Source organism: Stigmatopora argus, chromosome 1 (genome assembly GCF_051989625.1).
Source record: "Stigmatopora argus isolate UIUO_Sarg chromosome 1, RoL_Sarg_1.0, whole genome shotgun sequence".
Lineage (NCBI taxonomy): Eukaryota > Metazoa > Chordata > Actinopteri > Syngnathiformes > Syngnathidae > Stigmatopora > Stigmatopora argus.
The window spans coordinates 9,222,765-9,234,771 of record NC_135387.1 but is presented as its reverse complement, the minus strand read 5'-3'; the positions used below and the strand labels follow the sequence as shown (position 1 = coordinate 9,234,771).

Genomic DNA, 12,007 nt, shown 5'->3' with positions numbered 1-12,007 from the left:
CCAATGGCTTGATTTGGGGAAGTAGTCTAAAGTCAATGTCTTTCATTCTTTCAAGGTTAATATGAAAGCCAGTTTTGGGAACTGGATCATAGATTGGGGGGAAAAAGCACTTAAGAATGTATTGAATTTTCAAATAGTTTATTGGGAGCCTTCATACTAAAAATGAAATTATGGCTGTAAAAAGTTACAAAGGATAATTGTACACAATACTACACTTTTGGTTTTGAAGACCCAATGCCCCACCACACGTGTTTATGCAGATATGACAGGAAGATTTCAACACAACAGATCTGCAGATTTCTTCAGCGGTCGTCAACAGCACAAAGTTGAATGCAAACTCAAAATGGCCCATTTTTCAGGTGTATATATGAACTTGAGCCACTGAACTTCAATGTAGCCTTTTAAAATACATTTTAATCAATGCAAGAAACGTATGTACACTGATAGCTTGAAGCCCAGCGCTCACTATCGACGTGTTGGCATGAGGAGCTGCTTCGCTGTTACTGACTCCGGGAAAAGATTGTGGTACGTTGGTAAAGGAACGTAGGCCGCCTTGATCATTTTCCCTACAAAACAATTACGAATAGATGCTGTCAAACTGAAATGCCATTTGTGTTGTGGGTTACAAAAGGTGGTACATTACATACCGGCAAACCAGCGTCCATGAAGTGCATTCACAGAGGCCATTGCCGCTGGTATGGAGGGGCACTTCACATACACATTCCCCTGAAAATATGGGGGTGGGGGGGGTGGCAAACAAGTCAAAACAATCCAAAGTCAGGTTCAATACAACATTTTTAATTTAGAGTATTTTCAATGAAAATAAATTAAATCCCTATTCATAATTGGCTATATATATTTATTGTCTATGCAAGTGATATATTTTGTTCTTCCAGAGATGTCACACTTGGGTGCTGTTCCTAATCAATAAACACTACTAATGACACTTGATTCCATGTAATGCCGTGGAGTCAGGTGAACACACACTCGCCAAAGATGACTGAATTTATTGTGCTCTGGTGCAAGATGTCCTCGGTATACACTGTCTATAATCAGACCATTCTTAATCTATCAAATCTGTTACAGTTCTATAGATGACACACGAGAGGCAATGTTCTTACCTGAGCAGAATTCTTGTCAACGTAAATGTGTACCACCCCTCCATGCTTGTTACACTCCTCAATAACATCATCTTGGATCTCAATGGCCCAGCTGGGATCATTTTCCCTAAAATGAGACAGTGGAATCATCAGTAGGTAATATTGCATTTTTTTCTTCTAACAAATGTCTTAAGGCTTGTGTGATCTGGCCAAGTCTTACGATTGTGGGTTGAAGAGGTTGGATAACTGTAGGCAGTGAGTTGCCAGTGGCTGAGATGGAAGGTTCAAAGCTTGGCTTGGTGAAGGAGTTGGAACTGTTGACATTGTGCAAATTAGTGCTTTTACTAGGAATTGGTTCAAGTGTGAGAGAAAATGTGCACGTTGACTGACCTCCTAGCGTGGCCATCGGATTTCCATAGTTTATTGTGCCAGTCATCTGTAGAGCCTGCTGAGCAGCAGGGGGAATTTTTAAACCAGTTCCTTCAAGACAAAATGACCAGTCAAAACAAGAAGCTACAAAAACAATATCCAAATGTCATTGTGTCATGATTTTGCAGCTCCATTACACCTTCAGCCAGTCGCGCCATCAGTTGCAGTCGTCCTGTGGTCCCCAGGTCGATGCCCGTCCGTTCCAGTTCATCATTGTCCAGGAAGGAGCTCGCCATGGACGCGTCCGAGCGCTCTGTAACGTGGCCCACCTTCATTGGCCGGCCGGCCAGCTCAAAGCCGTTCAGTTGCTCCAAGGCCTTTTTTGCACACTCGGCATCTGCAAACTTGAAGGTTGCAGAGACGACTCGTCTTTGTCAAGAAACATACACAGTCGAGTACCGTGGTACCTCGACATACGAGCTATTCGAGATACGAGTAAAATTTCAGGCATATATTCATCTTGCGATAAGAGACAAATTTTGATATACGAGCAGACAGCGCACACGAGATGCTGCTCATAAGAATATCATGGGCACTGTCTCTCTCCCCGCAACTCCCTCTTTCTAATGTCTCTGCGAGCACTGGACGGAGCGTTACATTTTTTTCAGTTGTTTTATTCCCCGTTAGTCAGTGCGAATGGCGTATATACTACTACTTGTTGGCAAGTGGTCATGTGTTATCCTATTGTGAGGACATTTGTGTGCATCATTTTGGGAATATTTTGCAGGGGAACACAAACTCAAACCCTCAATATTGACTGAAAGTCAGTGTGGAGGCGGGGCAAAAAAACAACCCGGGAGAAGAAAGGTATCAAAATGTCAAACAAAATTAAAATTAAGTTTAGTGTTAGGTTCGATTAAACTTATTTTTGAGTGTGTCTGCATCGTAATCCAAGTCCATTTAAATTTGTTTAGGTTATGTTACGTTACGATACCGTGCAAAAAGCCCCCTCTCTGTCCGTCTCTCTCTCTCCCTTCGAAATCCGTATAATTTTAGTACTATTAAACACATTTTAGTAATATTAAACCACTAGTTATGTGTTACTTTGTTGTTTAAAAATGTTTTTCCAATCAATTATCCTGTTTATGGTATTTTTTCAGAGGGTTGGAACGAATTTATTTGTTTTTAGTTGATTTCAATGGGAAACGTTCGTTTGAGTTACGAGAAAAATCGACATACAAGCTCAGTCCCGGAACGAATTAAGATCGTATCTCGAGGTACCACTGTAATTGAATTAAAAAAAAAAAAAAGTCACTTACAGATATAAAGCCATATCCTTTGGAGCGTCCAGTTTCACTGTCCATCATTAGCTGAATTCCTTCAATCTAGACAAACAAAATAATAATAATTCTGTGTGAGCAATTAACTGATTACCTTTGCCTCACATCAACAGACATCTGATCTAGTTACACGTAACAAAGTCAACGGCACTGAAACGTGATTAACTTGCTCTCCCTGACCTTTCCAAAAGGTTCAAAGATCCCTCGAAGCATTTCCTCAGTAATGTTGAAATGCAGCGAGCCCACGTACAGTCGCATGGGACCGGCGCTGCCCTTCTGAAGATTACTGGCAGCCGCCGCAGCCGCTCTGTTCTTCTCGGCCTGAGAGGCCTGGACAATGATGGGCACTCCCAGAAGCCGCTGGCCAGTCAGCCCGATGGCCAAGGGAACAGAAGACGACTCCACAAACTCAATGTAGGCAATCCCCTTGGATCTCCGGGAATTCCGGTCAGATATCATTCTCACATCTCTTACCTACACACAAAAAGCCAATGCAGACGTGGATTTTGTAGTTGTCAGACATCCACAAAGTCAATTTCCCAGTAACTTACTTTCCCCACAGCTGAAAAGAAATCCTCCAGGTCTCGTGCTCTGATTCTAGCAGCTAGCTGCATGCAGAAAACAGTGCGGGCATCTCGCTCCTCTGGCGTAAGATTGTCAATTGGTTGTCTAAAAACACAAAACAGATGGCTCAATAGGCAGAATAGTCAAATTTTAAGTATATACAGCCACCACAAATCATGACTGGTCCATTATTAAATCAATCTAAAACGATCGCCTCAGTTTATCAATATTCTCCATTTAATAATAGATGTAAAAAATAATTTAAAAAAATTCTCAACCAGAAAAGAACGTTTATAAAGAATAAAACCATTTGTTGACAACAATTTAGCGATAATATTGTTGAAGTATTTAGAGAAATATATAATATATAAGGATATTTGATGGGCCGCTGAGTGTTTAAAATGTAAATCACAAATTGCATCGTAGGGTGCCCCGAGGTTCCTAAATTATTTTGTTCAAACAAAAAAAAGTAGTGTTTTTAAATGTTTTATTCTGTATGTAAAACCTCTTGAATTTATACAAGCAAATCTGTCCAAAAATCTCAATACCACTTAAATAAAAGCCCGGGTGGAGTGTAAAATCTCAAGACAAAAGACAATTAGAAAATACTTTATACCTGACTGGACTCTTCTCTTTTTTGACAGGACTTTTGGGTCGTTTCGGTCTGAAACAAAGATCAGGCAATGTCTTCAGAAACCATTTTTCTTACATTTCTGGTAACAGCCAACATCAGGATTGCCATACAAATGTATCCAATGTCACATTTGTATTTTTTCCCCATTGAAAAAGATTATTTCATTTTTTTGTGTCATTTAGTTATGTGCTGTTAGTCTTTCCTAATGCAAAACGGTGCCATGGCTCAAGGTGGTGTAAAAACAGGGCTTAATACCCACGTGCTTACGTACATTGGGCTTTTGCGAGCTTTGTAGCGCCCCGCGCGCTCCCGGCTTCGGGAGCGGCTGCGATGGCGTTCCTTGATATGGGTTTGCTTCCTTTCTCGGCTCCTGCTTCTTTTCTTGCCCTTCTTTCTGTCTCTGCTTCGGCTCCTTTTTTTCTTGGAGCCCGGGCTTCTGCTCTTGCTTCGCCTTTTCCTGCACGTAACAAAATGGAGGTAGACAATTCCGTCACGGTCATGGAAAGGCCCCGAGTCTAAGACGACGTCGGCGAAACTTACTTCCTGTTCTGGCCATCGTGCCCGTTTGCATGAGAAGACTTGACCTCATCCTAAGCAAGGTTGATAGAAGAACATCATGAAGACGAAGACGTAACATTTCAAGTCGTCACGGTACAAGGGGAGGGGGTGGGACAAGAGAGAATGCAGAAATATTTCAATTAATGATAGCAGTTAAAAATGCCCTTCTTTTGTGCCCGGACAGGTGTCCTCCCCCCAAATGCTGCCCCTTCTGTTCTTTACATGGCTGCAAAGGCATCTTATTCAAAAAGGGAGTATGTCCCAACACACAACTTTTCGTTGAGTTGTGGAAGCTCTGACAATTGGCAGCTCATCTCAACCCTTCCCCCTATGACAAGTCGTACCGATGTCACTATTTGTGCCTAATCATGTGACCACGCGTGACACCGGGCTGCTAAAAGAGATCCTTTGTGGTTGGTGTCAGTCCAGTGATCTTCACCCATTTTCGTTCTTGGACTGTAAGAGCTCGATGCCACCTCTGTCACACATCTTGCCCTGAAGCAAACAGGGATTCACACTTCTTAGTAATATTGACGCCCAAGAAAAAGAAATGAATTGATACTTGAAATCAATTTGTCATGAAAACTCTTCCGAGACACTAGTCTCTTCACCGTAATTTCATCTTGGCTGGTGCGTGCTAAGCCACTTTACGTATAGTCAACAGAAGTACTGCATATCTTGCGTGGCATGCAAAAAAATAAAAACAAAAACAAATACAGATGCTGATACACATTCAAGTTGAATGAGGCAAAGAGGCAGTATTCATATTTATGAGCTAAAGAAGCACGTAGGACAACACAGCCTATTTACAGGGGTGTGTGCGTGTGTGTGAGAAAGGACCTTAGGCTTCTTATTAAAAAGGTAATAAGGTGACAAAACAATATTAGAACATTCCTGTGGTCATCTCTTGGATTTCAAACTAGGGTTGTAAATCTGAATACTGCCAACTTTGCTGGCCAGAAAAAACGGGACTATCCATCATTGGTATTCACCTTGTTGCAACCGAATAGGGCCTGGGTGTTTTGGGGGAAAATATCTTTAATCCTATGGTGAACCACAGTACATCAGTATATGCACAATAACTACCTTCCTTTTTTTCACAGTTCACAGTGGAATCAAAGATGAATTCATGGGAGTAGAGGTGAGATATCATTAGGGAAGTCTATAAAGAGAGATAGATGCGGATTTATTTATATACTTAATAGCGTTTTACTCAAGCACACCACACACAACATTCATGGCAACGTCATCACAGTTTTCATTATCGTGAACGGATCAAGTTTAAAACAAAAAATAAGCTTCCTTTGGTTGAATCTCAACCCACCTTTCTGAACGGCGCCTCCAGCATGGCCTCCACGTCAAAATCATCAGCCATGGTGATCCTTGAATAAAAGAGCGATTATGTTAGCGTGCACACGTGGAAAGCATTTGAAACTGCGACAACAAATGTTTCTTTTTTTTAATCGCACACCCTAGTAGGAACTAGCTAACTTGTTTACAATATCCTCTGTCGCGTCACATCCACGCCTTACGTAAGGCGTATTATAATAACTAAAAAAAGAAAAACTAACATTTCGTTAAAGCCACAAAGGCCCAAAACCGCATCTGTTTTATTTTTAATTGTGATTCGTGTCTGCCCGTTTCGCCTCGTTGTAAATTAAGATTCGCTATAAAGACAATGGAGAAAAACACAGTCTGAGGGAGGCTAAATGGCGTCGCTGCTAATGCTAACATGAGCCGATCGGGCCCTTGGCAGCCATTGACGGCCATGCATCGATCAACGTAGACATCACCGTAAATAAAGTGCCCAGGGTCCCAAATTATAATCAGATAGTAAACGATCAACTATAGATCAAAACGGCAGCGTGAAAATCCGCACATTTTACAAGGTACAGCAAACGGCAGGTATCGAGCTTACCTAGCAAACAATGACGTTTCCGCTTGGAGCTGGTGAAAATGCGACTTAAGTCAAAATCCTGACGACGATATCTCGATGCAAAGAATCTTCTGTGGGCCTCGCGTTCGGTAGATCGCGCTTGAATTTATTCCAAAAGGTACCTTGTAGTAACACGTTCACGTTTGGTACGCAAAGGAAAATGTCGTGGCCTCGTTTACAAGATTCTTCTTCGGTGCTTTGTTGCCGCTCTGCGATCTCAGACGGACATTGTCGCCATCTAGCGGACGTAGTGAGCCTTGCACATGTCACCATTATTCAACTGAATTGAATTCAATTGAATGCTTTTATTGTCATTATATTTTATTGTCATTGTATAATTATATTCAAAGCTTTCACCACGTAGAGCACAAATAACAAACATACAAATAAGTAATCAATAAATAAGTAGTTTTTCTTGCAAAATTGGGTCACGACGTGACGTAATCGGGGAGCGCCTTTTCTTGAATGAGCACGCGAGTAAAAAGTTTTTATAAAGCCACCGAGGTATATTGTGTGGGATCGAATTGAACCATACGAAGTCGGATCGATAATTAAGAAAATAGCTCGTATAAAACTGCACGCCATAAATAATGATCTTTTAACAGCCGCAGGAATGTGCATTGACGCACCTGTTGGTCTTTGAAGTGTCATGGAAACTCTTGAATGGGTAAGTCCAAATAACGCAAACTTTTTAAAATAATCATTTAAACATTCAAACAATACAAGAAATATCTGATTTCCATGCCCATGTTCATCTTTGGTTATGTGTTCTAATTGTATAATTGTGAACTAAATATTAAGGGTCAAATGTTATACAGTGTGAACTGGATTTATGTACTCTATTTTTTAGAGTTTATCTATGTGTTTTGAAAAAAATAGCCTACTCTGTGTAAATATTGCTTTGGTTTTCAGCCCACTAAATCATTGACGATTGTACTTTTCTGGATAATAGATGAAATCAATTTAAACAGTGAAATTACAAGGATGAGTGAGAATATTCACTCTTTTCACAGGCATACGCAGGTTGTGTGTATACTTGAAATGCAAGCGTTTTTTGGTTTTGCGACCCATCTTTTTATGTACAAAGTTGCCCATGGCCCATTCAAACACCGTCTTCCTAAAATGAGGCAGGAAAAATTCACAAAATAAACAATGAGACCGACATTGTAAATTTATTGAGCCAATGCCAGGAACTTATATGGTTAAAATAAGAAATTGACCAGTTATTATACACATTCTGTGATTGATTTTTTTTCCCAGTGTTTTGATGGTTTTCTGTTGCCGTCGGCATTTGTTTTTAATGAATGACATCCGTGTGTTTTGATGCATGTGTTTTTTAGTAAACCATAATAAAGGAGATTTTACACTTGCAGAGACAAGTGGCTTGGAGGATCTGATTCCAATTAAAATAAAGCATTTATTAGAGCTATGTAATAAACTATAAATGTAACACCACACTTTTGTTTGAAGCTAGGGACACCTACTGATTAAAGACATTTTTAACAATGTAGGAAATGTCTCATAGAAAATTGCAACCTTTCCCTCCGCCCATCCTAGTTCCATTAAATGTGTGATGAAAGCAGTGGATCACAAAATCCAAAGAATCACAGTTCAGAAACTTCAAGCGGTTTCATAACAAAAACCTGACACTAAAGAGCAACAGTTAAAAGAGTAAGAGACAAGTGCAGTTTGATTGGCTGCATGGGATTCCCTACTACTGCAGTCAAAGAGGACCTTATTCTTATGATTGAAATGAAGAATAAATGATTGACAGTGCCTCACAATTTTAGTTATGTAAAATAAGTGACAAAACTGAAGCAGAATGAGTCGATTCAAGCCCATTCAAGATTGAGTAATTTAACATGACAAGAGCATCACGGCAATAACTGACAGTGGGAGTAATATAGTGTTTTTTTAAAAACAGTTAATCTGTGGATTCGGAGCCAGAACCTCTAACCGAATGCTAGTCTCAAGGTGAAGATGATTTCCAGAGGTAAGTCATTAAAATGTAACAACAGTTTAAGATTTTGTCTGTAGTATGATTAGTCTTATTCCATTGCAGCCAATGATGCTGAAATGATTCCTCCTTTTCGTTCATCTTCCAAACCGCTTATCCTCACAAGGGTCATGGGGGATGCTGACTACAACAAATGTTTCTACACGCAATAATTAAAAATAATGTAACCAGATTTAGGTGGGCGAGTGGCTAGCCGCGCAGGGGTGGGCAAACCGGTCCTCGAGGGCCGCCGTGGGTGCAGGTTTTTGTTCCAACCGATCCAGCACAGGGAGTTTAACCAATGAGATTTCTGCAGAAAACAAGAAGCACCTGACTGCAATCCACTGATTGCACTTGTAGGACATTAGATTGCTGAAAAGGTGCCCTCTCAATGGTTGGAATGAAAACCTGCACCCACTGCGGCCCTTTGTGGAATAGTTTGCCCACCCCTTGGCTAGCGTGTCGGCCTCACAGTTCTCTTATCGTGGGTTTTCTCCGGGGACTACGACTTCCTCCCACGTCCCCAAAACATTACTTGCATACTAGGTTGGTTGAACACTCTAAATTGCACTTAGCTGTGAGTGTGAGCGTTAATGGTTGTCCTTTGTCCCCTTGTGGCCTGCGATTGGCTGGCCACCCATTCAGGGTGTCCTCCGCCTGGTGCCCGTAGTTAGCTGGGATAGGCTCCAGCACTCCCCGTGACCCTTGTGAGGATAAGCAGTTCAGAAAATAAATGGATTACCATATTTGTTACACTGCTGAAACTGAATGGCTCTTATGCTATTCTTACTGTCGTACCTGCCTTGACTACATGAGGGCAGTGTAATACAAACTGATAAACCTTTCTTTGTGATGTCACATTCTTCTGAACTCTACAGCAAGGTCCTAATACTAGTGGGTCAGTTTTTCCTGAGATTTGTGGGTTTTTTTTAACTCATGAAAGTTCACTGTTGTTTCCAAAACTATATATCTGTAAACATCTTTGTCACTCATTCATGAGCTCATCACAAATAATTTTCAGTAACATATAGTTTGACACATATTACATGACAAATACAATATTAATTATTCCTTTTAGATGATATTTATTTTTTGGTGAGGTATGATAGAGTGGTAATCTCCCAACCGAAGATTGGGAGACCATGAGCATGCTGAAGGGTCCTTGAGCAAGGTGTTAAAAAACCCATATGAATGAAAAATTACCAGGAAAAGCACAATAAAAGTGCAAACCCATGTCCTGTTTAAAAAAATACTCGGACAATAAATAATGCATGATTAAGGTCATATGTTAACAAAAGATACATTGATATTGTACCCAAACATTATTTTGAAATGCATTGAAAAGAAGCATTTTTTTAGCATTACGATAAGAGCTATTTGAGTTTTAACATAGACTCTTCTTCATCTGGCATATTGTTGCATTTCAATGGTGAATAATTGTCGAGTGGCATGTCAAAGTATAAGTGGTCATCAAAACATAAATCATCTGAAGGTGGAGTGAGGTAAGGCATTTTTAAGACCAGGCCAGTGAGCAAGCCTCCGATGGCTGCCACTGCTATTGTAGAGAATATGGCTGCTACCTGGAAGAGAGCCTGTTCTCGAGCAGTCCGCCCTAAACCTGGCTGCAGACCGGGAATTAAAGCCTGGAGTTCAAGTAACTTGGGATCCCCTTCTTTTGGAGCTCTGTGCCCAAAAGTCTCATACAAACTCGGGCCGTAGACTTCCTCGTTAGCCATGATTATCGCGCAAATTCCGGCAGTAGCCGATATTAGTCCCGTTAAACCGTGTAAGTTATGAATTCCGCATTGATCCTGTATTCTGAAGCGGCGTGCCAGGAAAGGGCTCATATACTTGTAACCTAGCATGCATGCAGTGCAGCCCACCATGCCCAGGGCATATGCCGCTGCCGGTGAAATCATCATATCTACGGATGCTCCGACGGTCACGCCTCCGGCCAACGTCACATTCTGGATGTCGGCCATACTGAGTTTGCCATTTTTACTAAGTAGTGCAGAAAGAGCAAAGGCGGTGATGGTGGATGCAGAGAGGCCAATAAATGTGTGGAGGATGGCCCTGTGCTGATCATCACCTTTTAAGGTCAATGACGAGTTGAACGAGGGCCAGAACACCCAAAGAAACAAGGTGCCCATCAAGGACAGAATGTCCGATTGATAGCTGCTGTTCTCCTTTGCGTGGCCTTCGTTGAGCTGAGGTCTGTATAGCACAAAAGTGACCCCCAAGCCGAAGTAACAGGCGAAAAGGTGAATCAGTATGGTGCCACCGGCGTCATTTATCTTCAGGTACTTCAGCACCAGCCATTCAGTGACGGCAAATATCGGCACCTCCAGGAGAGCCATGACCAGCAGCTGCAGTGGGCTCGTCTTCCCCAACACAGCCCCGAAGGAGATAAGCACCACGGCGCAGGCAAACTCCGCATTGATGAGGTTTATCACCCCGAGGTGGATCTTGCCATCGTGGTTGAACTGGAAGTATCCCTGAACTAGAATGGCCCATTGAATGGAGAAGGTAGCCAAGAGAAAGTTAAAGACCATCCCCCCGAAGCCATAGAGGCGGAAAAATGCCAGCAGGCAGCCAAAGCCTATAAATATCATCACCTGTATGTCAGCAAAAAAAGGATAATCCTTATATACTGCATTGTCCATTGGGTTAGTCTCGTTGTTTTGAAATCTGGCATCGGCATTGTCATCGTACGTGACAAAAGTGGCATAGAGACCCACGATCATAACCTCCAACGCAAACAATAACGCAGGCAGCCTCACCCGCAGGTTGCTTGCACCTGGCTTCATTGTCGGAGCGCTTCGATTAAATGAGCCTTTTGTTTGAAGCCAGGATTCTCATTGCGCCGATAAGGAAGGACAATGTTCAAGTCTGCTCCATGTTAAGATAGTCAATTTTTCTGAACTTTGTCTCTCCTCATAAAAATGCACCTGTAATTGTATTTTCAAGTGTAAGTATTGTTTACATGAGGTTTTAGCAGTTCATATTACGAGATAAGAAAAAGCAATATGATAACTAAATAAATGCTTTCTCTCTTTTGGAGGAAACAGACTGTGGTTACAAAGTCATTGAGTGATTAAAACTTTTTTTGTTACTATCAACCTGTTTTCCAGGTGATTAAGACTTTATTTGTTACTATCAAACTGTTTTCCCTGGATCTGCTATTGCAGTTTTTTATGCTGCCTTTGCTTCCCATTAATCATAAAACAATCATTGATAATAAATAACAGAATTTTTTTATTTTTTTTTACCTGAAACTAGTTAATCTTCCATCGTATCAGAATTGCTGTTGGTTAAATATGTACTTTAAACACTTTTGTAACAAGTAACTTTGTGACATTTATGAATGAATAACTGATAAGTGAATAAAAACACAAAAAAATTGACACATTTTAATTTGTATTTCTGTCTAAAACTACATATTTGCTGTACGTGCGATGCTAGAGTTTTAGTTTTCTTTCTTCCGCGCTTTTTCAAATGCACACACACGTA

The 12,007-nt window shown here is 41.0% G+C and overlaps 2 protein-coding genes and 1 long non-coding RNA gene across 5 annotated transcripts in view; 1 reads left to right on the top strand and 2 right to left on the bottom strand.

The window, feature by feature from the left end:
- Positions 1–121: 121 nt before the first annotated feature.
- Positions 122–6,731, bottom strand: rbm39b (RNA binding motif protein 39b). Of its 3 annotated transcripts, XM_077590707.1 has the most exons (15): positions 6,484–6,731; positions 5,890–5,947; positions 5,652–5,727; positions 4,548–5,060; positions 4,279–4,464; positions 3,990–4,037; positions 3,361–3,478; positions 2,990–3,283; positions 2,789–2,854; positions 1,669–1,873; positions 1,491–1,580; positions 1,321–1,414; positions 1,122–1,227; positions 648–726; positions 122–566 (listed from the first exon to the last, which is right to left on the bottom strand). In XM_077590707.1, the coding sequence occupies exons 7-15, from the start codon at positions 3,421–3,423 to the stop codon at positions 466–468; spliced, it is 1,098 nt and encodes a 365-aa protein (XP_077446833.1). In that variant the 5' UTR covers positions 3,424–3,478; positions 3,990–4,037; positions 4,279–4,464; positions 4,548–5,060; positions 5,652–5,727; positions 5,890–5,947; positions 6,484–6,731; the 3' UTR covers positions 122–465. The 3 variants fall into 3 exon arrangements, with proteins under 3 accessions (XP_077446833.1, XP_077446756.1, XP_077446679.1); XM_077590630.1 differs by having other exon boundaries at positions 5,652–5,947; XM_077590553.1 differs by lacking the exon at positions 5,652–5,727 and having other exon boundaries at positions 4,548–4,597.
- Positions 6,516–12,007, top strand: part of LOC144067290 (uncharacterized) — a 52,844-nt gene continuing 47,352 nt past the window's right edge. Inside the window, exons 1-2 of the long non-coding RNA XR_013297912.1 lie at positions 6,516–7,168; positions 8,426–8,494. This is a non-coding gene — a long non-coding RNA (uncharacterized LOC144067290). The remainder of the gene's footprint in view (positions 7,169–8,425; positions 8,495–12,007) is intronic.
- Positions 9,597–11,937, bottom strand: rh50 (Rh50-like protein). The gene has a single exon (XM_077590830.1). The coding sequence runs from the start codon at positions 11,302–11,304 to the stop codon at positions 9,871–9,873; it is 1,434 nt and encodes a 477-aa protein (XP_077446956.1). The 5' UTR covers positions 11,305–11,937; the 3' UTR covers positions 9,597–9,870.